Source organism: Lepisosteus platostomus, chromosome 9, assembly GCF_059453375.1.
Source record: "Lepisosteus platostomus isolate fLepPlt1 chromosome 9, fLepPlt1.hap1, whole genome shotgun sequence".
NCBI classification, from domain to species: Eukaryota; Metazoa; Chordata; class Actinopteri; order Semionotiformes; family Lepisosteidae; genus Lepisosteus; species Lepisosteus platostomus.
This window is the reverse complement of record NC_142619.1, coordinates 62,528,798-62,554,157: the sequence shown is the minus strand read 5'-3', so window position 1 is coordinate 62,554,157 and position 25,360 is coordinate 62,528,798. Positions and strand designations below refer to the sequence as shown.

General features: G+C 51.5%; 2 protein-coding genes across 2 annotated transcripts in view; one reads left to right on the top strand and one right to left on the bottom strand.

Annotated features, from left to right (window-relative positions):
- Window positions 1-13,178, top strand: part of washc4 (WASH complex subunit 4) — a 32,317-nt gene extending 19,139 nt beyond the window's left edge. Inside the window, exons 20-33 of the mRNA XM_088646099.1 lie at window positions 1-117; window positions 868-1,036; window positions 1,753-1,907; window positions 2,218-2,292; window positions 2,384-2,488; window positions 2,843-2,977; window positions 3,616-3,724; window positions 4,700-4,766; window positions 5,333-5,419; window positions 5,499-5,646; window positions 5,936-6,032; window positions 6,348-6,544; window positions 7,512-7,608; window positions 10,392-13,178. Coding sequence (XP_088502225.1) covers window positions 1-117; window positions 868-1,036; window positions 1,753-1,907; window positions 2,218-2,292; window positions 2,384-2,488; window positions 2,843-2,977; window positions 3,616-3,724; window positions 4,700-4,766; window positions 5,333-5,419; window positions 5,499-5,646; window positions 5,936-6,032; window positions 6,348-6,544; window positions 7,512-7,608; window positions 10,392-10,450 — 1,617 coding nt within the window. The 3' untranslated portion in view covers window positions 10,451-13,178. The remainder of the gene's footprint in view (window positions 118-867; window positions 1,037-1,752; window positions 1,908-2,217; window positions 2,293-2,383; window positions 2,489-2,842; window positions 2,978-3,615; window positions 3,725-4,699; window positions 4,767-5,332; window positions 5,420-5,498; window positions 5,647-5,935; window positions 6,033-6,347; window positions 6,545-7,511; window positions 7,609-10,391) is intronic.
- Window positions 13,179-14,330: 1,152 nt separating this feature from the next.
- samm50l (sorting and assembly machinery component 50 homolog, like) lies at window positions 14,331-25,171 on the bottom strand. The gene is made up of 15 exons (XM_088646100.1): window positions 25,008-25,171; window positions 24,224-24,334; window positions 22,763-22,864; window positions 22,171-22,258; window positions 21,730-21,836; window positions 20,840-20,970; window positions 19,739-19,826; window positions 18,698-18,826; window positions 17,465-17,536; window positions 17,289-17,375; window positions 16,910-16,980; window positions 15,995-16,062; window positions 15,716-15,862; window positions 14,698-14,839; window positions 14,331-14,495 (listed from the first exon to the last, which is right to left on the bottom strand). Exons 1-15 carry the CDS (start codon window positions 25,026-25,028, stop codon window positions 14,450-14,452), a joined length of 1,410 nt encoding a protein of 469 aa, XP_088502226.1. The 5' UTR covers window positions 25,029-25,171; the 3' UTR covers window positions 14,331-14,449.
- Between the last annotated feature and the right edge of the window lie 189 nt (window positions 25,172-25,360).

The window sequence follows — 25,360 nt, the reverse complement described above, 5'->3', positions numbered from 1 at the left end:
TACATGTTCAGCGCCCTCCGGGACTGTGTCCCTGCCATGCTGCACGCGAAACACCTGGCCTGCGCCGAGCAGCTGCTGGAGAGCTACGACCACGAGATCATGGACGTCCTCAACGAGGTGAGGGAGTCTGAGTGGAGAGGCTGCGGGCATCGTGACGGAGAGGTGCCGAGGCACCTGGAACTGTGTCCCTTCAAGAGAGTCTGATCTTTCTCTTGACAACAAAGACAAGAAAGAAAACTTACTCAGCTTTGATTCTGATATATAACTCTTATTAACTGTATTTTTAATACTAGTGCGTTTGTCAGTGAGATGAGATTTTATACTGGCAGCCCAGCTGGAAGTTGTATTAGTGGGACACTATACTGTAAAAAGGCACCGTCCTTCAAATTGCACATAAAACCGAGGTCCTGACTCTCTGTGGTCATTAAAAATCCCTGTGCATTTCTCAAAAAGACTAGGGATGTCACTGGTGTCCTGGCCAAATTTCCCCCTGGCCTTTCCCAGTCATGGCCTCCTAATAATCCCTGTCTCTGAACTGGCTTCATCACTCTGCTCTCCTCCCCACTGAGAGCTGGTGTGTGGGGAGCGTACTGGCGCATCATCCAGGTGGGGCTGCACACTGCTGGTGGTGGAGGGACTTTCCTTTATTTGTGGAGTGTCCAAAAAAGCACTGTATAAGTGTTTTAAGTATAAAGAATTGTATTATTATTTTGGTATCTTCATCAGAAATGTAAGTCCCGTTCGTCAGTGTTTTGTTCTTGCGCTGGGTAATATCCCCCCACACTGCAGCGGTGGTACACGCAGACCCGAGTCAGGACGGCCTGGCCTGGGCTGACGGCCTCTGTGTCTGCTGCTGTGTCCTGACAGCACCTGCTGGACAAGCTGTGTAAGGAGATCGAGAAGGACCTGCGCCTGTCGGTCCACACTCACCTCAAGCTGGACGACAGGAACCCCTTCAAGGTGGGGATGCAGGACCTGGCCCACTTCTTCTCTCTCAAGCCCATCCGCTTCTTCAACCACTTCATCGACATCAAAGGTAATCCTACCACTGACCACTGCCCCCTGACCAGTGACCTTACTCCTGTCCACTCTCACTCCTGCCCCCTGACCAGTGACCTCACTCCTGCCCCCTGACCAGTGACCTCACTCCTGCCCCCTCTCACCAGTGCCCAGTGCCCACAGTCCTGCCCAGTGACTGCACTCCCTGCATTGCCCAATGACCAGTGACCACACTCCCTGCACTGCCCAGTGACCAGTGACCTCACTCCTGCCCACTCCCTGCATTGCCCAGTGACCAGTGACCACACTCCCTGCACTGCCCAGTGACCAGTGACCTCACTCCTGCCCACTCCCTGCACTGCCCAGTGACCAGTGACCTCACTCCTGCCCACTCCCTGCATTGCCCAGTGACCAGTGACCACACTCCCTGCACTGCCCAGTGACCAGTGACCAGTGACCAGTGACCACACTCCCTGCACTGACCAGTGACCAGTGACCAGTGACCAGTGACCAGTGACCAGTGACCAGTGACCAGTGACCAGTGACCACACTCCCTGCACTGCCTGGTGACCAATGACCGCACTCCTGCCCGTCTAGTTTTGGGGCTCTGATTAGTCGTGGTAAGGACAGAATGCTTATCTGAACTTCACTTCAGCTGGGCTCATGCTGACCTGGTCGTGTGTGTGTGTGTGTGTGTGTGTGTGTGTGTGTGTGTGTGTGTGTGTGTGTGTGTGTGTGTGTGTGTGCTTGCAGCCCACGTGACCCACTACCTGGACAAGACTTTCTACAACCTGACCACGGTGGCGCTGCACGACTGGGCCACCTACAGCGAGATGAGGAATCTGGCCACCCAGCGCTATGGCCTTGTCATGACGGAGGCTCACCTCCCCAGCCAGACCCTGGAACAGGTGGGAGGGGCGGAGTCCAGGATTTATCCCGGATCTTGTCCCGGGATGCTGGGATCTGGCCCCGGCCTCGCTCACTCTCTTTCTGTTTGCACTGTGTGACTGGCAGTTACCTGGGGGGGTGTGACACTATTGTATTAAGTGATTCCTTTTTGTGAGTTATTTGGAAAATTAAAGTGTCAAAGTGTAATGTCATGTTTAAAGCAACATCAGATGCACCAGCAGCAGGTGTGCGTGTGTTTCAGGGCGCATGTTTCAGGTGTGTGTTTCAGGTGTGCGCGGGTTTCAGGAGTGACGGCTGTTTGTGTTTTAGGGGCTGGATGTGTTGGAGATCATGAGGAACATCCACGTCTTCGTCTCTCGCTACCTGTACAACCTCAACAACCAGGCAAGTTCCTTCTACCAGCTCTGGGGAATTGGGTGGACATCTTCAGTCCTGAAAGATGGAAAAGCTGATTTATCCCGTAAATTTTGCGCAGATCTTCGTTGAGAGGACAAGCAATAACAAGCACCTGAACACCATCAACATCCGGCACATTGCCAACTCTATCCGAACCCACGGCACAGGGATCATGAACACTACGGTAAGCTCATCGCGAGGGGGGGCGGTGGTGTAGCAGCAGAGTCAGGCGAACCACTCTTCCACGTGCCAGCTGGGGTCCGGGGGTCTAGGGTCTGGGATCCGGGTCAGCCCTGGTATGAATAGCTGCGTCCTGACAAACACCAAGACGAGACAAACACGCCCTCCATTCCTACAGGGCAGCAGCGATTGAAAGCACGGAGCGTGGCTCCTGAGAAAGTGGATGTTTCAGCATGATGGGGCTTTGCTGCACAGGGGGGAAGCTTCCTTCAGCTCCTGGTACAGTGGCAGCTGCTTGTGTGGTCTGGCCCAAAACTCCCATGACCTCAAGCACCCGGTGTCTCAACCCCTTCCCCAGGTGAACTTCACCTACCAGTTCCTGCGGAAGAAGTTCTACATCTTCAGCCAGTTCATGTACGATGAGCACATCAAGTCCAGGCTGATCAAGGACATTCGCTTCTTCAGAGAGACCAAGGACCAGACGGATCAGAAGGTAAGGGGACGGGCGGTGGAGCAGCAGACGCCGTCCTTGTGAAAGAAGCCCTGAGAGGTGGCTGGAGCTCACCTGCGGCCCTGTCTTGCCTGTCCCTGCTCACAGAATCGCAACAACAACTAGTTCTGCTGGAAAAGACAATACCTTTGATTTCTGTTGAGAAAGGAAACCAAATAAATTGTTTCTTGTGAAATGTGGTATAGCTTTTGTGCAATTCTGTAAATAAAACCAATGTTATAGGAACAGGTATGGTTTTATTCCCTGCTGAAAAGAAAATAGAGAGACACAACGTTTCAGTTGTGGAGTCTTCTTCAGGTGTGAGGGAGAGAGGCAAATTGTCAGATGATAAAGCTGAAAAATACTTGACAGCCAAAACATGGTCTCTTTTCTTTTCTTTCAGCAGGGAATAAACCTGTTACCTGTTCCTTTGCAGCCTACGCATGCTGATGCAGCTCCCTGCTTGAACTTTTTCATCCAGTGTTATAGTTGTGTTCGATTGGATTAGAAGACATTCCTAAACATTCAGGAAGTATAAATGTGATGGATGAAAAGTGTAGTTGATACCGTTTGTGTCGTGGTTCTGGTATGGAGGAAACCGGGCTCCAGGTCGTTGTGCTGACCCTGTGGTTCCTTGGCAGTACCCCTTTGAGCGAGCGGAGAAGTTTAACCGGGGCATCAGGAAGCTGGGAATCACCCCGGATGGGCAGAGTTACCTGGACCAGTTCAGACTGCTGATCAGCCAGATAGGTAAGGCGCTGATACAGGTGTGGCAGGGCGGTCTGCTGCTGGGAGTGGCGATCAGGTGCTGTGCTCTGGACACCAGGCTCTCATCCGCACCGGGACGCCGCTCAGGCTGTTAGTGTGTAGTAATAATAAACAATAATGTATGAGAGTCCTTTAAAAGTGGCATCTCGAGGGGCTTTACAGCAAAATGTACACAACGAGGGGAGACCGCAGAAATGCACAGTTACAAGTAGAGTTTGGAATACTGTAGGGAAGAAAAGCCTGTGGAGTCTTCTTGGAAGAATAATGTTCTTACAATATATTGCACAAAATGTGGGTCGGACGTCAACCGTGGATCAAATATCACTCCCAGGTCCTTCAGCCATGCTGCAGGCACGCGACGGGTGGTGCGCGTGTCTCTCATCGCTGGGGCGCGTGCCTGCAGTGCGCGTGTCTCTCATCGCCGGGTCGCGCGTGCCTGCAGTGCGCGTGTCTCTCATCGCCGGGTCGCGCGTGCCTGCAGTGCGCGTGTCTCTCATCGCCGGGTCGCGCGTGCCTGCAGTGCGCGTGCCTCTCATCGCCGGGTCGCGCGTGCCTCTCATCGCCGGGTCGCGCGTGCCTCTCATCGCCGGGTCGCGCGTGCCTGCAGTGCGCGTGTCTCTCATCGCCGGGTCGCGCGTGCCTGCAGTGCGCGTGTCTCTCATCGCCGGGGCGCGCGTGTCTCTCATCGCCGGGGCGCGCGTGCCTGCAGTGCGCGTGTCGCTGATCGCGGGGGCGCGCGTGCCTGCAGTGCGCGTGTCGCTGATCGCCGGGGCGCGCGTGCCTGCAGTGCGTGTGTCTCTCATCGCCGGGGCGCGTGCCTGCAGTGCGCGTGTCTCTCATCGCCGGGGCGCGTGCCTGCAGTGGTGTCGATCTGCGGTCCACATGAGGGGCTCTGTTGTGTCACGTGGTGTTGGATTTTCCCATGGCTGCCGGTAACAGAGCTGTCTTGTCACACAGGTAATGCCATGGGCTACGTGCGCATGATCCGCTCCGGAGGGCTGCACTGCTGCAGCAGTGCTATAAGGTACAGCGGCGTCTTCAGCCCCGTTTCATCAGCTGCTGTGCTGCAGGTCACAGGCACCTGCCCTCATTACCACACCTGTCCACCTCACTGTCTCTCCCCTCATTACCACACCTGTCCACCTCACTGTCTCTCCCCTCATTACCACACCTGTCCACCTCACTGTCTCTCCCCTCATTACCACACCTGTCCACCTCACTGTCCACCTCACTGTCTCTCCCCTCATTACCACACCTGTCCACCTCACTGTCTCTCCCCTCATTACCACACCTGTCCACCTCACTGTCTCTCCCCTCATTACCACACCTGTCCACCTCACTGTCTCTCCCCTCATTACCACACCTGTCCACCTCACTGTCTCTCCCCTCATTACCACACCTGTCCACCTCACTGTCTCTCCCCTCATTACCACACCTGTCCACCTCACTGATGATGTGATGGTTTTTGAAAGGTGGGCTATTCTGGGAGAGAGAATCCCTCTTTGCCTGCTGGTGTCCTGGACTCGTTCGGACTCGGGGGGGGTGATATTTAGTGACTGAGGAAGCCTCGTGTCCTCGTGTGCTCGGCAGGTTTGTCCCGGACCTGGAAGACATTGTGAACTTTGAGGAGCTGGTGAAGGAAGAGGGGCTGTCGGAGGAGACCCAGAAGTCCGCCAGGTAACGAGGAGACCGCGCTGCCGGTGCCGTGCCTCCCTGCCCGCGACACGGCTCTGACCCGCGTGCGTCTGTCTTCTAGGCAGCTGGACTCGGTGCTCGGAGACCTGACCAGCAATTCGGCCGAGGGGACGGAGTACTTCAAGATGCTGGTGGACGTCTTCGCGCCGGAGTTCCGCAGCACGAAGAACATGCACCTGCGCAACTTCTACATGATCGTGCCTCCGCTGGTACGGGCAGGGCTGCTCAGCGCTCATTGAACCCGCCCTGTTCAAGCACAGGGCTGAAGCCAGTTAAGATTTTAGTCACTGCAGATGTGAGAACCATTATATGAAAAAGAAACAGTTAGTTCAGGTGAAATGTTATTTAGTAATTTCTGAAGACGGGGCTCGGAGGATCGGCGTGCTCGTCTGAGAAGGCTGTAGCGCGTCGGTGTCTTTCCTGCGCGGCCGTTGGCTGGAGAAGCAGGGCGAGTCGTGGGAGATGACGTGAACTGCTGCCGCCTCCCCTCTCTTGCAGGCGGTGAACTTTGCAGAACATTCCATCAGCTGCAAGGAGAAGCTGAACAAGAAGAACAAAGTGGGGGCGGCCTTCACAGACGACGGCTTCGCCATGGGTGAGGGAGGGGCAGCTGGCCCGGCACAGGGGCTGCTCCACTGCGGGGAGGCTGTGCTCTGAATTCGGTGTGTCGAACCCAGCTCCCAGCAAGCGGAGTTTCCAGAAAAGGACTCCTAAGGCGGAGAGCTACGGAGTTACACTGTTCCTGGTGTTGCGGATCTCGTCATGTTGCTGGAGGGCCGTGATGGTTCTGTCTACGCCCGCTGGTTCTCCACTGCCGTCCTGTCGATTTTGGAACCACGCAGCTGTGGAATAGTCTGAGCTTTCAGACCCCCCCGTACTGACGGAGCTCCCCTGTGTGTGTGCTGTGCAGGTGTGGCCTACATCCTGAAGCTGCTGGATCAGTACCAGGAGTTCGACTCGCTGCACTGGTTCCAGGCGGTGCGCGAGAAGTACCTGAAGGAGATGAACGCTGTCGTCAAGGAGCAGCACGTCCAGGCCACCAGCCAAGACGAGAAGCTGATGCAGACCATGAACCTGACGCAGAAGCGGCTGGACGTGTACCTGCAGGTAACGGGACCGGTCACAGGCCAGCAGCTCTGATCTCGGGGATCAAACAGAATTCCCAATCCAGTGCCGCAGTATCGTGACAGTCACAGGGGACGCTGGGCTGTGGGAGGAGCGGTCCTGCGGCGGTCCCTCGGTGGGGGGGGGGAACCAGCCCCCCTCCTACTGGCCATTGGAGGATGCAGAGAATATGTGAATGTACTGAACAGTAGAGTCCCGATTATCCGAACCAAACGGGGACCGATAGTATGTCGGATAATCGAAAATGTCGGATCATGTGGCAACTGAGTAGACAAATCATAGATTAATGGAAGTGCAGTAGAAGTATGAAATCTGGTCTATTAATCTACTGTCACACAAAAATAACTGAGTACAGAACTATTGTTAGTTATTGTTAAAAAACCGAGAGTTTGGAATCTGTTTCCCAGATGTGCCGCTCTTTCTTGCGGTCCTTCCTGGTCTCGCCAGCGTCTTCGTGACGACATCGGTAGCAGTCTCCTCGGCTCGTGCCGCTCCGAGAGCCTGGACCCCCTTCGCTGCGACTGATCCCGATTGAGAGAGCTCCTTTCTTCCCCTCTCGCTGGGCGTGCTTCTAGAATACAACTACATTAAGGGAAAATACAACAGGAAAGACAAAACGCAATCACTGTATGTGCAGGGCGAAAATAAACCACGGGCGCGAACGAGCCAGCGCAGCTACAGTGCGTCAGGGGCAGTATGGGACGCACTGAGAGACAGAGCAGCGTGGGATTGGGCGAAATACTGTGGCTCTCTAGCAGCTGCACCCTCTTCTTAGCTATGCGCACACATGGCGGTCCGGCGAGGGCCCGGCGAGGGTCCGGCCAGGGCCCTACAGTATGAAGCATGCGCACAGTACAGTATATAGCATGTTGACTGGCTTTGTCGGATAAAACAAAACGTCGGATAATCGAGACTCTACTGTATATGAATGCAAGTACTTTTATTGCAGGAGTTCGAGTTGCTGTACTTCTCTCTGAGCAGTGCCAGGATTTTCTTCCGTGCCGACAAAACAGCTGCAGAGGAGAACCTGGAGAAGAAGGACAAAGGTGAGTCCAGCACTCTGTCCGTCCCAGAGTCCCGGGCGCAGCGGTGTCCCCCGGGTGGGGGTGCGGTGAGTGAGCAGCCTCACAGCACTAGGAAGGTGGAAGCTCCTCCAGCTCTATGCTGAGCACAGTGTACTAGAACCCGAATCCAGGACTGAGGTACTCCTGCACACCCCACACACACACACACACACCCCACACACACACACACACCACTGTCGCAGCAGAGAGAGCTGCACACCCCACACACACACACACACACCACTGTCGCAGCAGAGAGAGCTGCACACCCCACACACACACACCACTGTCACAGCAGAGAGAGCTGCACACCCCACACACACACACCACTGTCGCAGCAGAGAGAGCTGCACACCCCACACACACACACCACTGTCACAGCAGAGAGAGCTGCACACCCCACACACACACACCACTGTCGCAGCAGAGAGAGCTGCACACCCCACACACACACACCACTGTCACAGCAGAGAGAGCTGCACACCCCACACACACACACCACTGTCGCAGCAGAGAGAGCTGCACACCCCACACACACACACACACACCACTGTCGCAGCAGAGAGAGCTGCACACCCCACACACACACCACTGTCGCAGCAGAGAGAGCTGCACACCCCACACACACACACCACTGTCGCAGCAGAGAGAGCTGCACACCCCACACACACACACACACACCACTGTCACAGCAGAGAGAGCTGCACACCCCACACACACACACACCACTGTCACAGCAGAGAGAGCTGCACACCCCACACACACACCACTGTCGCAGCAGAGAGAGCTGCACACCCCACACACACACACCACTGTCACAGCAGAGAGAGCTGCACACCCCACACACACACACCACTGTCACAGCAGAGAGAGCTGCACACCCCACACACACACCACTGTCGCAGCAGAGAGAGCTGCACACCCCACACACACACACACACCACTGTCACAGCAGAGAGAGCTGCACACCCCACACACACACACACCACTGTCACAGCAGAGAGAGCTGCACACCCCACACACACACCACTGTCACAGCAGAGAGAGCTGCACACCCCACACACACACACCACTGTCGCAGCAGAGAGAGCTGCACACCCCACACACACACACACACACCACTGTCGCAGCAGAGAGAGCTGCACACCCCACACACACACCACTGTCGCAGCAGAGAGAGCTGCACACCCCACACACACACACCACTGTCGCAGCAGAGAGAGCTGCACACCCCACACACACACACCACTGTCACAGCAGAGAGAGCTGCACACCCCACACACACACACCACTGTCGCAGCAGAGAGAGCTGCACACCCCACACACACACACCACTGTCGCAGCAGAGAGAGCTGCACACCCCACACACACACACACACACACCACTGTCGCAGCAGAGAGAGCTGCACACCCCACACACACACACACACACCACTGTCGCAGCAGAGAGAGCTGCACACCCCACACACACACACACACACCACTGTCGCAGCAGAGAGAGCTGCACACCCCACACACACACACCACTGTCGCAGCAGAGAGAGCTGCACACCCCACACACACACACACACACCACTGTCGCAGCAGAGAGAGCTGCACACCCCACACACACACACACCACTGTCGCAGCAGAGAGAGCTGCACACCCCACACACACACACCACTGTCGCAGCAGAGAGAGCTGCACACCCCACACACACACACACCACTGTCGCAGCAGAGAGAGCTGCACACCCCCACACACACACACACCACTGTCACAGCAGAGAGAGCTGCACACCCCACACACACACACACCACTGTCACAGCAGAGAGAGCTGCACACCCCACACACACACCACAGTTGCAGCAGAGAGAGCTGCACACCCCACACACACACACCACTGTCGCAGCAGAGAGAGCTGCACACCCCACACACACACACACCACTGTCGCAGCAGAGAGAGCTGCACACCCCACACACACACACACACCACTGTCGCAGCAGAGAGAGCTGCACACCCCACACACACACACACACCACTGTCGCAGCAGAGAGAGCTGCACACCCCACACACACACACCACTGTCGCAGCAGAGAGAGCTGCACACCCCACACACACACACCACTGTCACAGCAGAGAGAGCTGCACACCCCACACACACACACACACACCACTGTCGCAGCAGAGAGAGCTGCGCACCCCACACACACACACACACACCACTGTCGCAGCAGAGAGAGCTGCACACCCCACACACACACACACACACCACTGTCGCAGCAGAGAGAGCTGCACACCCCACACACACACACACACACACCACTGTCGCAGCAGAGAGAGCTGCACACCCCACACACACACACACACACCACTGTCGCAGCAGAGAGAGCTGCACACCCCACACACACACCACTGTCGCAGCAGAGAGAGCTGCACACCCCACACACACACACACACACCACTGTCGCAGCAGAGAGAGCTGCACACCCCACACACACACACACCACTGTCGCAGCAGAGAGAGCTGCACACCCCACACACACACACACACCACTGTCGCAGCAGAGAGAGCTGCACACCCCACACACACACACACACCACTGTCGCAGCAGAGAGAGCTGCACACCCCACACACACACACACCACTGTCACAGCAGAGAGAGCTGCACACCCCACACACACACACCAAGCAGGACTTGTTGTTACCTCTCCTTTCTCAGCGAGGGCTGGGCTGTCGGAGGCAGCCGCGTGGCAGCGCTAACTCGTGTGTGTCTGTCTCAGATGAAGGCTCCAAGGCAGCCAACGGCGACTCTTCGTCTGCTAACCCTGCCATGAAGTGACACGGGCGGCCCAGGCAGCAGGCCGAACACAGAACCGGAACTGGACTGCATGACAGAACCGAACCGAGCTGCAGCTCGTACACCAGCTCGCCTGGGAGGAGAGGCCGAGTGAGGGCAGCTGTTGTGCGGCGTCTCTGTGGAGGGAGTGGAGGGGTGTTGGCCGTCAGGTGCTAAGAACAAGAGGATCTGGAGGTCAACAAGCTGACAGGAAAAGGGTTCCCAGCAGCCACTGCTGCACTCTCCCCTTGTCCCAGCCGGGGGAGCTGTGACCCAGCAGAACGTGCAGAATTGTGGGTAACATCTCCACACTGCCCCCTGCTTCCTGCTGCATGTAACTGTACATCACCTCCTTCCAGTAATACTCCCGAATTTCCCCTCTGCAAATACAACAGTTCTGACTTTCCTTCTGCTTTTAATAAATCTTGAGTTGCTCTTGTGCTTTTCCTCCACGTTTTACTTTAATTGTTCTGTTTTGACAGGGAGGCCGCGAAGGCTGCTCAATCTAGCGTTTCGATTCTGGTTCTGCAGTTTTGTCTGTGATACAGACACGTGGATAGATTGTGTTTTGAGTGAAGCCTGTTGATCTAGTTAGTTTGTACGTAGCACTGAACAAGCTGAGAGGCTGTTCTTACTCCCAGTAGGACAGAAGACAGGACTGTTGTAGCTAATTCACCACACTGACACTGTTAGTAAATGCGCTTACGCAGTCCAAGGATATAGAAAACAAGACATTCCTCACGGAGTGCTTAGAGAGTTAGTTTGAACGACGGCTTCTCAAAGCCTTCCCTTGAACAAGTTCCCAGTCGTGGATCCCACATCAGCCAGTGTTTGATCCACCTGAGCCCTCAGTTACATACTAGAGCCTTAATAGGCCCAGTATTGGGTTTAATTTGAGCTCTTTGTTTTCAGTTCCTAAAGATGTGGGAGGGTACCTTTTTAACTCTTTTTAACTCTTATGTTTCACGAGTAGCTTAAGATCTCCAACCTAGAAAAAAAGTAGAACTGTTAGTTCCCAGGACCAAGTCAGAAAATGCTGTGTGAACCCATGTGCAACTTTTTCAATCGTGACATGTCCGTGTGTTTTGAAGGTAGTCTACAGTAGAGCGTCTGGAGGTCATGGCAGCATTATTATGGTCTCTGGTTTTTGGTTTCTACAAGGGAGAGACGTGATGTCTTCTCCTGTTGGGCATCTGTCCGTTGCTGTGTATTTAAAAATGCCAAGTTCCTTCAGTCTTCCATTGAACCTGCCTTTTCAGTACTGCTAGAGGCCTGGGATCTCTTCATTGGTCGGGCCACTAGCTTGTGATCTGGAACAGGTGGAGCTCCGCAGGTGTTTCTGCCATTGTTATCGTACATTAGGTTGGGTTAGGAGTCAGAAGTAAGGCAGCGAGGTTGATATGAGAGCCCGAATGTTAAACTGACAGCATGTTTGATCATGAGGATCTTAAACCGTCTAATTTTATTTAAACGCAAATGGGTATAAAATAACTTCTGAGACCTGGAAGTGCAAGGCTGTGGATGTTAGAAGGCACAGTTCAGGAACACGAAGGATAAACAAGGGCATTGGGGTCCATTGCACTTATTTAATTGCTAGTAGCTCTTGGATCCAAAGATCTCGCTCATCTGTTTCTCGAAATTATCCAGATGATCATATCTAGGGACACACATGGCTGGGAAGTTTGTTCCAGACTCCCACAACCCTTTGTGTAAAGAAGTGCCTGTTTTTTCCATTTCAGCTTTTGTGTTCTGCAGAATTAATTTTGGATTCTGTCCTGCAAGTAGGGCACTTAACTCTAATGTTTTGAATTATGTTCTTTAGCTTAACACACTTGTTATACTAAACTATCCTCACACTTAATATCTGTGAGGAAGCCTGAGAAAGTAGACCTTGTTTTTTATGGGGTTTTTTTGTATAAAGTGAAACCCATTTTAGCACCAGCGTTCTTGTTGATTTTGTTTTAATTCATGCACATTTAATGACCAAATAGAAAATAATCAAGATAATCTAGGAAATGTATTCCAGGGAGCTCCCAACATGGTTTGTACCTTTCTTGTGTGTTTCCTGACAGCCTGCAACCTAGGAAAGCGCAATCAATTATAATCTACACTGACTTTCATATTGCTTTATGTGCTTGCTGTTGTCCTCTACAGCGCAGATCTTAGATCTGTACCAGATTTGTACACTGCTGGGTGTTTTACTGGCGCAGTCCGAGTGAAGTGCTTTGCTCGAGTGTACAACAGCTGTGTGCAAACCAGGATTTGAACCCCTCAACTTCTCCTTACTAATAATCACTACTTCCAACATATTTTAGTAATACTGTACTTAAACCAATTCTACAGTCTTACAGTACAAAACCCCACCGTCTCTTGTGGGGGGAAAAAAACCTTTAAGACAATAGATTAAAGCAGTTGTGTTACAAATCCAGAGAGGTGATTCTCCCCTCCGATTCTGCAGTCTCTGCTACCATCGGCCTGAATGTCTTAAAATAAGTGATGATCGGGACAAACAATATTCGAATCTTCAGTAATGACATTTTTGTATCTGCAGGGAGAAATAATGATTTCACCACCATGTGGGGTCATTTTACCAGTTTACATCTTGTGTACATTCCTGGTTTTACCCTTCTTTTATAAACTGCCTTTATGTAAATTTAATATATGCCTAAGCACAGAGTCATTAATGTGATGTACATGGATATGAATAATAAAAACATTTTTTTTAAAGTCACCTGTAGTGTGGAGTCTCATGTCTGTCCCATATAGTCTGATATCTAAAGCCAATGATCATGGATCTCATTGGCAGGTTAGGGGTGGTCTCTGACCCAAACCTGGAAGCCCAGAGAGAAAAGCAGGACTGTACACGGGGTAGGATGCCAGTCCACTGCAGGCACCAAGGCAGGGCACTACAGCGGTTGGACACCAGTCCACTGCAGGTAGCAAGGCAGGGCACGACACACGACACCAATCCACTGCAGGAAGCAAAGCAGAGCACTACACGGGTAGGAGGCCAGTCCACTGCAGGGGGCAAGGCATAGCCCTACACAGGTAGGAGGCCAGTCCACTGCAGGGGGCAAGATCGGGCACTACACATCGCAATTCTCCATGTATAAGGTTTACAGAAACTCCCCAGGTAAAGCAATGCTCAACTACTACAACTTTGTAGGTAATGACACTGTAAAATAATTTAAATTCATATGGTGTGTTTTTATAAATTTATGTAAGCAGACTGCTTACACACATAGTGCTTCCTTAATTTCAGTAAACCATCAGTTTGTATATTTAATCCTTGTCTACTTTTACCTATATATGTCTACTTATATCTGTATGCAAAATACATTGTATTCACTGTAACAATATGTGAAATAATGTGTCATTGAAGGATAAAGTAGTCAACGTTCCCATAGTTTGAGTATAATTGATATATATTAATATGAATTATATCAAGACAGTATCTTCTGCTTACACTAGTCAGTATGAAATGATAGCTTTAAATGTGAAACGCTGGTGCTTAATTTGTAGCATCAGTACCATAATTAGGGAGTTTAGCAGTGGTATATGAGACTATACTTTGTGATTTATCATAGTAAACTTTAATATTTTAGGGTATTTTTAAATGACTGCAGTGTATGATCAGAAAGTTTTTACCAGAGTATTTTTTAGGTAAAGATGCTGTCTGCTCATCATAACGGCATCTTATTCGGTGGACTCTTCCTGGTGTGTGTCCTGCGAGTGTGCTCGTTGGTTACGTATGAGCAGCAAAGAATTTCATGTGATCGACTCCCGTTCGACAAATGCCAAGGTTAGAAACTAACTTCTGCTTCCATCCAAGATGCTCTGAATGACGGACCCATAGGAAGCAGAGTGATTTCGTGGACCAGGGTGGGATTGGGATTATTTTTATTTTTTAATAAACTTCGATGTCCAGGATTGGAACAGCTGATCCTAACACACAGTGGTACAGAGGAGGAGGTGAGTGTCGCAGAACAGGAGGGAAGAGCCTTACAGGAACCGGATTCCTGCACCGAACTGGACTCCGTCGCATATCCTGCAAATACAAGCGGATCTCGGTGTTAGAACCCTGTGTGGGAGCAGCTGGGACGCTAGGCTGGGATAATCTGCTGGGGTTACACAGGGGCACGTGGGGGTGCTGGACATACAGTTAGGACCCCTGGCCGAGATGGGGGCTTCCTTTAAAGGGTGGCCCGGACATCAAGCCAAGCTGAAAATGCACACGGCCAGGACCGTACCTGTCTCCGCTCTGAGCTCCCATGGGCACACAGTAGTTCAGCTCCAGCCTGGCGATGTTGCCCAGCCTCAGCACTATCCCCGCGCCGTAGGACCAGCGGATGCACTCGGCCAGCCTCTGCAGATGAGCGCGCGGCCCTTCGCCTGCCAGGGGGCACACCGCAGGTCGGAAACGTTAGAGCGCGAGAGCAGACGACGCAGGGACGTCCGTGACAGAACCTTTGTGCTTGGCAGCAACGCGGACAAAGGTGGAGCTTTACCAGTTTCATTAATTCACTTCTTTCTGGTCATTTCCAATTTCCGGCACTGCTGATGTCCGGCACTGACAGGCAGGAGCAACTGAAACCCTTTTTTCAGTTTGAGCAGGGAGGATTACGAGGGGACCTTATATAAGTCTTCACAATCCTCATGCTAACGCCAACCCAGCAGGGCGAAAGGCGCGTGGGAACTGTGTGGAAGTGCATGGCACCCCAAGGCTGCTGGGAGTGTGGACCAGGCTACTGGCTACCCCCACTTGTCGACAGGCCGATTGGTCTGCCCTTGTTTGTGACTGTCGTTCTGTTCTGAAGGCTGGATGATAAAGGCGGAAATGATTAAAACAAAGCCAACACTGTCACCTCTCTTGCCGAAAGCCAGTCACCAGACATACAGGCAATGTGCCAGGTCTGAGGGCAGGAACAGCCCCAGCCAATGAAAAACTGGCACAAAACCTGAACAGTATTTATCAATACTGTCAATAAAATACTGTCAATATTTTATCAATAAAATTGATCAAACATCTTTATTTAACTCTCTTGGAATTCTTTTTGCTGATCTGCTTTCTCCATACCCATTTATTTTTATTTTTTGACCGACGCTTAAGAGACCCCAAATTTTCCCGACATGGGAGGGCTGCTACCCTGGGTGGGTACTTGATGCCGTGATTATTAAACTTTCCCGAATTCTTGTTAGTGTGGCTACATGACCAAAAGACAGAACACACCGTCCGGGAAAGGAACGAGTCTCAGGGCCGACGCTCACCGTAGTTAAGGTTGCACAGGTTCCCCGCGTTGAGGAAGAAGTGGGTTCTGAAGAGGTCCCCAAAGCCACCACGTCCCGGGCGGAAGGGCAGAGGGGTGTAAAGGTGAACCCCCCCAGCCCAGTACGCCTCCCCCCCCAGGTAGTCACCTGGAAAACAAGTGCTTCTGTTGCCTTCCGTTTCCTGTGCGTCACTTAACATTAGTGTGTTCTCAGGCTGTGCGGCTCTCGAGCTCCGAGGCCTGTGTGGTTCCCAGATACTCAGGTGCTCCTGAAACTCACCCTCACTCTGCGGTCCGATGCTGTACATGCTGAACCCTCGCACACTGGTCGGGCCACCCAAATAAAACCTAACGAGGGTGCAGAAATAATTGTATAACTGTACTACATTTGTAGTTTCTGTACGGATGGTAACTGGAAGAACAAAAGCAATATTTAAAAAAACAAACTACATACAGAAGCTAGAAGTCATGGCCTGATAGTAACAGATGATGCACAAAGGGAATGGAGGGAGTTCAACATTATTTTAGTCTTCCTGACACTGAGGAGACTTCCTCATCAGCACTTATAGCACACAGGCTCATGAAGGGTTGGCTCCCCACCCAGGGCAGTGGGTATCACAGTGGGTATCACAGTGGGTATCACAGTGGGTATCACTTAGCAAACTAAGGCTGCTGCTGGAAGAGGTGTGAGTGGGGCCAGCAGTGGGTGCTCACCCTGTGGTCCATGTGGGTCCTAATGCCCCAGTATAGTGACGGGGACACTATACTGTAAACAGGTGCCGTCCTTCGGATGAGACGTAAAACCGAGGTCCTGACTCTCTGTGGTCATTAAAAATCCCAGGGAGTTTCTTGAAAAGAGTAGGGGTGTAACCCCGGCGTCCTGACCAAATTTTCCCCCTGGCCTTTACCAATCATGGCCTCCTAATAATCCCCATCTATGAACTGGCTTCATCACTCTGCTCTCCTCCCCACTGAGAGCTGGTGTGTGGTGAGCGTTCTGGCGCACTATGGCTGCCGTCGCAACATCCAGGTGGGGCTGCACATTGGTGGTGGTGGAGGGGAGTCCCCATTACCTGTAAAGCGCTTTGAGTGGACTGTCCAGAAAAGCACTATATAAGTGTAAGCAATTATTATTATTTTTATTATTATTATTATTATTATCAATAACGCAGGGTGATCAGAGAACTGATCGTACCTGTCAGCGATACAGGAGGGCTGGTCTCCCAGCGGCACCAGCAGGCCGCCCCACAGCGAGGCAGACAGCACCTGGGGGAGGCAGAGCACAGGAACAAGGACAGTGTCCTACATAGCAAACAGAACGTCGCTGGCACCACAGACCCGAGGGCTGGTGGCAAACGCAGCTGCGCATTCTTAAGTGGATTTCTTGCAGATGCATCACATTAACAATCGGTAGTGGTCTGCAGACCCTTTCAAAGTTGGTCAAGATACTCATATACACAAACTCTTTAGCTATTCAGCAAGAAAACAGACGATGGCAATAAGGTACGTCAGAACACACAAGAGACTGAAATCCCCCTGCTGGGGAGCTTGCCAGGAGGAGAGCAAGGACTTACCGAGTCCCAGAAAAGACGCTTGTTCAGCTGGATCTCAAAATCTTCTTTCAGGAAGCTGGCGTCCCCCCCCGTGTAGCCAGCCAGCTCCTGCAACGAACCCCAGCACAGGTCAGCCCTCGCGAGAGCCAGCCTGAGCCAGTGAGTGACGTGTGGTGCACAGGAGGCTCCTCGCTCACCTGGTTAATCTTCAGGAAGGCACCTCTCCTGGGCAGGATGGCCGAGTTCCTGGTGTCGATGACCATGGAGTGCTGAGGGAAGAGCAGCTCGGTTACTGCTCCCGCTCATCTGAACCACAATTCCACCCCAGCGTCACACACTTCTCACATTGTCAGAAATATCCACAGCCTGGCCAGCAGCCATATCACCCTGCAACTCACCGCTGGCAGCCCACTGAAGCCCAGCAGGTGTGAGCCTGGTCAGTACCTGGATGGGAGACCTCCTGGGAAAAACTAAGGCTGCTGCTGGAAGAGGTGTTAGTGGGGCCAGCAGGGGGCGCTCACCCTGCGGCTCATGTGGGTCCTAATGCCCCAGTATAGTGACGGGGACACTATACTGTAAACAGGTGCCGTCCTTCGGATGAGACGTAAAACCGAGGTCCTGACTCTCTGTGGTCATTAAAAATCCCAGGGCGCTTCTCGAAAAGAGTAGGGGTGTAACCAAATTTCCCATTAGCCCTAACCAATCATGGCCTCCTAATAATCCCCATCTATGAATTGGCTTCAATACTCTCTGCTCTCCTCCCCACTAATAGCTGATGTGTGGTGAGCGTTCTGGCGCACTATGGCTGCCATCGCATCATCCAGGTGGGGCTGCACATTGGTGGTGGTGGAGGGGAGACCCCATTACCTGTAAAGCGCTTTGAGTGGAGTGTCCAGAAAAGCGCTATATAAGTGTAAGCAATTATTATTATTATTATTATTATTATTATAACACGCTGCTGAGGTAGAGATGTTACACACAATGAAACGGAGCACAGTGATCGTAACCTGCTTCATAAAACTACACACTCACGAGACGTTTCACAACAAATAAACATTTGCACTCATCAGTACTCCTCCTCTTAGCATCCGATCAGCTTCTTCTGCCCCGAACTCTACTAGCGGACAACAGGGGTACAGCACACCAGTGTAGAGGTACATGTTTTAAGAAATTAACCACAAAAACGCAGCTTGTATGATTTCTGCATACGAGAAACAAATCAAGTAGAGTTTCCAGATTATTTTGTTCTGACAATTCATTAACAAACGTGCAAGATGCCTGCTCTGAGAACTGAGCACTAATGTTCAACGTGTAGGTTCAGCTGTCAGCCCTGCTCAGAGAGGACCTGTCTCTCTTGTGCTCTCTCTCTGTTTCACGGTGTCCGCTGTCCCGCCCGAAGCCCAGCCGGCAGCGGAGCAGGAGCTGCTTACCGAGAGGGATGACTTGAGCGAGTGGCCACTTTCCTCTCGGACAGCGAAGGAGGCCGTGCGAGCCAGGCAGCCCAGCTCTCTCCACACCCCCTCCCACTTCAGGCTGTGGTTGGTCCTCCAGATGGGGAACTGCAAGTGCAAGACAGCACAGCGCAGCGCGGTCAGACCATCAGGCCAGGACTCGAGCCCCATGAGCCCCACATCCACCCCCACGAGCCGCCACGAGCTCCCATGAGCCCCACACAAGCCCAGGCCCTGTGCCAATTGTAGTGGAAATCTAATGAGTTAATTGATTCTTAAAAATGTAGAGAGCTTTACAAAAAAATATATTGGTGCTTTTAGATAATATTTCAAGGATATAACTGCTATGCTACAGTACGTGCAGAATTTTAGAAAACAGTTCGTCAACAAAGTACACTGTTTAGGTTAGTTTAGAAGACAATGTACCAAAACAATATATGCTGTCTGGGTCATTAGAATTAGCTGAAAGTAACTGATAAACTTTGAATAACAAATCTAGTGTTTTTCTCTCGCTCTATGATGTAATTTGTTTTCTTTTAGAGAAAGGGGAAGTTTTAGAAGGGACCAAGTGCTGAACTTTTTTACAGCGCAACGTCTTATAAAAACCCTGTACTGCTTGTAACAAATTGAGTCTCTGGTTGCACTTGGCGAAGTGGCAGCAGGGCTCCCAATATTGCAATATTGAAATAAAGACCTTACTCAGGTGAGAACTCTCTCTTGTGGCTTCCTTGATAGTTAAATTTCCATGACACCCTGCAGATGCACCGCTGCATTTCTCTACTCTTTTAATTTGTTTTTTAAAAAAATCAGCACTCCTCTACAATGAAACTGTATCTTTTTGCTGCTAGCAGAAACCAAAAGGGGAAAATCAAATCGCCAATGATCATTTTCCCCCCAGTTTACAACTGTAATCTTTATGTAACCGTAAGATAAACAAAGTGAAACGAGTCAGTGTAGCTTTTGTTCTAGATCACATTCTGCTGTGAAGTGCAGGAGGTGAAGACAGACATTCCTGCTTACATTGATCTCTGTGGAGATGCCTCGGTCCGTCTCTCGGAGGGAGCTCCAGGGAAACTGGCCCGTCACCTTGTACAGGTTGAGAGAGAAGCTGCAGAAAGAAAACCACCAGGTGAAACACAATATCATTCCTCCCTACTTCCCGCAAACTGTCACACCAAATCACCAGACTCCAGCATTATGGATAACTGCCTTAATATACTGATCATCCAAAATAACTCCTATTTATGCATGCAGTTTTAATGAAATACAATATTCCATATAAATATGGAATATTGAAGAAATGTTTTTGGAACCATTTTAATTGATTTGTCATTCATGCACAGGTGAGGAGGTGATTTAACCAGTTGAATGCCAAGCCTGATGTACATCGAGAAAGTAAAACGGATTGATCAAAAGAACCACCTTTGTGCATTCAGTGTGTTAGAACAACACTTCAGGTTGGCCTACCCGCAGTGGAGCCAGGTTGTCTTAACTGAGGTTTTATGCAGATCATGGATCAAGAAGTGTGGCGCAAATGTACAGATTTCGTTGTTTCTCCCTTCAATGGGGAGATCCCAATAGGAGGACCTGCTTAGGAGTAGCTAGATGCTACAGGACTCCTCTTGTATTGACTGACGGCAGCCTGACTGATCAAGTCCTGTAGTCTCTGCCCCTCCTGGGGGCCCAGCAGGATGTGACACAAAGTGACAGCACAAGGGACAACACACATCCGTCCTCATGCAGCTCATGCATCAACAGCTTTGTTGCAAGCTATGAATGGGACAGCTGTGCCAAGGATGCCCTACTTGTCAGGCTTGAGCTCCTTGGAACATCTGTAGATTGAGCTCTGATGGGTGGAATTTAGAGACCAGGGAACAGGGCAATGGGACAGCATTTGCAACTTGGTGCAAAGCAGGCTTCTAATGACGGTCACACATCCTACTACTCTCTTTTTCACAGAAAACTCCCCCCATAATGATCAATCCCTTCTTAGCCCAGTAAGGCTGGAGGCGAGAGGAAGAAGAGGAGGCCATCCGCTCGATCTCGCCCGGTTGGCCGTCAGGAGCTTATTGACCCGAGATTAAATAGCTCAAAAAGCCACTGTCTCAATCAAAGGCTCACTTGCGTTCGAACTGCCCAGGCTGAGGTTTGAAGAACGACAGCCCGTAGGAGGTCTCCTTGGTGCCGTACGAGAACTGGAAGGTCAGTTTTTCAGCTCGGCCAAACAGGTTAGGCAGTTTAAGCCCAAGTACCTTAAAGAAATAAACAATTAGCACATTACAGTGAGACACAACATGCACGGCCACGTTGTTCTCAACCTTCAGCACCACACTGGAATCCCTACTTCTGCTTGTTGTCATCGATAGACACACGAGCACTGCTGGACTTTACCAACCTGGAGCCTGAGCCTCCAGCAAAACTTCTCAGCTTTTACATCTCACAAACTGCACAACCCTCACCCTGTCCTGTCTGAAATTAGTTTACATGAGTGTTTGAGATACACAGCAGCTCATGATGTATAAAACATTGAGAACTGAAGTATGAGTTCAACATGAAGAATTTAGTACCTTTCGGCATTTATTTCAAATACACTTTTCTAAAACACTAAGAAGAGGAAGGCTTTCGGTCCAAACTGGTCATTTAGATGCTAGTTAAAAAATTGACCCAAGTCTCTCATTCATCACTTTCCTAAAGGATGTCAGGAAATCAGCTTGTTCCAGACACCCACCACCCTCTGTGTAAGTGCCTCCTGGTCTTAACACAGGATGCAGTTCCACAGAGACATTCCCAGGGTTGGGTTCAATTCCAGTGTTCCAATCCCAATTCCCCACTTCTAACCAATTATCAATGCCATGAATGTAAAAAAGGAACTGGACCAGAGAATTAAGTTGAAAACTGTGTCCTCAGGAGAAAAGAGTGTGAGTTTACAGTAGCACAGATTTTTTAAGCTGTATGCACCAGGGTGCAGCTGTTAGCGGTCCCTGGAACTCTCTCTGGGTAGAGATACTTACCATGCTGCCTTCATTGTTGCCCACCATAGTGTTGTAGCTCCCAGTGAGCCTTCTTAGCTCTGTTACTTCAAATGTGACGTCTAACCCATTGGGCAGGGCATCCTCTCCTGCAACGAAGCACTGGCATTCACTCGAAATACAGAGGCTGGCAGCTTTTCTGCAGTCGGAGCTGCTGAGTCTAAATCAAATCAGAAAGATGAGTATCCAGGTCTTTTACGATGAGCTAAATTTTCTTTAGGAACAGTTTTAAGCAGTATGACCCACGGTCACATGGTGCTGTCCACAAGATGAGGGGGTGCCCCTGCCTAAATTCTACTCTGGTCTTGTACAGTCTGGACTCCCTGAAGCTTCTGTATAATTAACATTCGGGAGAGAACGAGCACGTCCGAACCAGAGGAGCCTCTTCTGCCCTGGTAAGTACATGCTCCGCATAAGGGGTACCTTCAGAGGTGTCGATCACAACCTCCACTTGTCGGAAGATCCCCAAGCGCAGCAGCTTCTCCCGGGCCTCATGGGATTTCTTCATGACCTGCACCAAGCACACACCATCACACATCACCAGGGGTCGGGAGTCAGGGGTCAGGGGCCAGGGCTGGAGCACCACTCTGGAATGCTGATCCCAGGCCACTGCTGAAGTTTGAGTCTTCCAATAATTTAAACACCTAATTGATCGCTAGTTACTTAATGAGCTGCTCTCCACTGGGTTAATGGCTGTGCTGGAGCACAGGCTTGAAAGGCTGGGCATCCCGGGTTAATAGAAACAACACGACACAACCTGCAGCTGCTTTTCACTGTGCGTCCAGTTCTGAGGCTCCTGTCACGCAGCTGGTCTGGCTGGTTTAGGGGGGAGGCAACAAGACAACATGATTCACTGAGCATGCTAGAAGCAGGAATTGTCAACTATCACTGACTGGGGATCACAGTGCAAGAGAAATTGCCTTTATTTAAATTGCCCCCCACTGGGATGAATAAAGTATTTTGAACTGAACCGAATGGAATAGAACAGGCCAGCTCTCTCAGGGCTGGTACCCACATCGATGAGGTTCCTGGCACCAAAGACATCGGCGATCTCGTATCCAAGGAGGTCCTCTTTAGTTCTCCCCAAGCCATCGATGTGAACACGCTGCACGACGACCTGACAAAGAGAGAACCCAGAGTTACACACTGACGCTGCTTGCACACCTGGCTCTCAGGAGAGTTACTGTCTTCATTTCCTACACCTGGAGAGTTATACAGGACTCCACTTCCACACCAGGAGAACGACAGACTGACTCCACTTCCACACCTGGCTCTCAACACATGCTTACTGCACAGTCCTGAAACGACCATCTCTCAGCAGAAGACCATATACCCTTACACTTCCTTTCAGTGCAGTGTGAACAAACCCTCTTCTCTTCTTTTTGCAGTAAAAGGAGAAACGCATTGAAACGTGGAGCCCGGGGAGCGTCACTGGAGACGGGAGAGGTATCCGGCCGGCCCTCACCACAAGTCTACGGACTCGACTGGACTGCAGACGCTGGCCGTCGAGCCCAGGAGGAGCTCGAGCAGGGAGCAGGTTAGGGTCCATTCCCCGCCGACAGGGCAAGAGGAGCTGCGGAGCCTTGTTCAGGTGTGAGGGAGAGAGGGGAACCGGCAGGTACGCAACGCGTGGGAGAACAAAAGAGAGCAGCTGATAAAGAGTCATCGACACTCAGGGAGAACAGGAGGAGAGGACACCGGGGTAACACCCCTACTCTTTTCAAGAAACGCCCTGGGATTTTTAATGACCACAGTGAGTCAGGACCTCGGTTTTCCATCTCATCTGAAGGACTGCGCCTGTTTACAGAATAGTGTCCCCGTCACTATACTGGGGCATTAGGACCCACATGGATCACAGGGTGAGCGCCCCCTGCTGGTCCCACTGACACCTCTCCCAGAAGGTTAGAGGCCAGACCACTACACTTCAGAGACCTTGGTATGGAGGTTTATTCCTCCTCACATACTCTCACACGCAGAGCTGCTGCTGCCCAGGGATCAGCTGCTGGTGTAGACAGCTCCCTCCTGCAGAGCTGCACTTCGCCCCCAGGGGGCACCGGTTCACAAACACAACCACCTGCCGCTCGGGGAGCCCCTGGGGGCTGCAGCTCCACCCAGGGGTCTCGGGGCCCCGTGGAATATCTGAGCGCAGGAGGGGAACGTGTCTGTCCGTCTGTCTGTCTGTCTGTCTGTCCGTCCGTCTATCCATCCGCCTGCCTGCCTGTCTATCTGCCTGTCTGCGTGTCTGCCTGCTTGTCTGCGTGTCTGCCTGCTTGTCTGCGTGTCTGCCTGTCTGTCTGCCTGCCTGCCTGTCTGCCTGCCTGTCTGTCTGTCCGTCCGTCCGTCCGTCCGTCCGCCTGCCTGCCTGCCTGTCTGCCTGCCTGCCTGCCTGTCTGCCTGCTCAGCTAGCCCTGCCGGGCGCCGCACACACACGGCCAAAAGCCCGAGGCAAACAGACTCCTCTGCAGAGGCCACCTACGTCTTTATTCTCCAGCACCTCCTGCTTCGTCTCGGGCTCCACTTCCACCAGCTCCGCGTCGTCCCCCTGCAGCCCGAAGTCGGGGCCGTCCATGGGGAGGGGGTCCAGGCTCTAGAGAGGGCGGAGAGAGAAACACTTGAAACCCGTCAGGCTCCAGCTCAGGGGCAGCTCTCCTGCGTCTGCCCCACGAGACACCTGCCACCTTACTCGCCTTCCCTCTGGTATCTAAACAGTTTGGGGATCAGGGACCCCAGTCAGAACTGCTGAATAAGAAACCCCCCAGGAATCTTCAAGTTCCAAGAAACAATAACAATTCACATCACGAGATAAGAGGTCCTCACGCCTACAAACGCAAAGGAAGGGGGGACTTATGTGAAATGTTTTGTTTAGTCTAATATACAGAGTTCTTGAATGCTGTCCCTCTTACTGCTTTGAATTCATAAACCCATTACGACATAGAGGGCATACAATAAAGTGATGATTTGCTGCTTCAATAGAAGAGCACTTAAATATCCGCTGAAGAAAACAAACCTTAAAAAAATAATTAAAATAACAACGACGGGAACACTAAAGCAGGCATTTACTGGCAGGTGCATCTAGCTCGCACATGCTGCCATGAAACAACGATGAGCAAAATTGCACATAGAACAGTTAGCGTTGACTTGTCAAACGCAAGCGGGCGACACGGGCCTACACCGGCACTGAGCGATGCGATCACAAAGGTCACCGAATACCCGCGCTCGCAGCAAAACTACATCCTCTTGTCCCGGAATAAGGTATTTACCCGGGCGTGGACAGTCCCCATGCTGGTGCAGTTAGCGCAGTATTACAGTCAATTCCAATCCTCTGTCACGGGAAACCATCAAAAAGTCACTGACTACGGTTCTTCCAGCCGAAGCCTGCCTATGGGGGACGCCATGACAGCCCCAGGCCCCGCCTCTCTCCAGCCTGATTGGACAGGGCAGGCGGCTGTAGGGAGACGCCATGTTTGTAGGGACAAAGTGCCCAACACCTTATTTTTGAACTTCAGTTAGTACAAACAAAAGAGAAAAGAAAAATAAAAACAGAACAATGCGCCTCTAGAGGTCATTAGAAATTGAAGCACAATAAGTTACATTTTTAGATTCATCAATTGTG

Bases quoted from the DNA above. Each gene is read 5' to 3' on its own strand.
- samm50l (XM_088646100.1), bottom strand. From the start codon at position 25,028: ATGGGGACTGTCCACGCCCGG. The intron at 20,971-21,729 runs GTAAGTATCTCT...TATTTCTTTAAG, and splicing joins GCAACAATGAAGGCAGCATG to GTACTTGGGCTTAAACTGCC. The intron at 17,537-18,697 runs GTAAGCAGCTCC...CTCTTCCCTCAG, and splicing joins CGCTCAAGTCATCCCTCTCG to CACTCCATGGTCATCGACAC.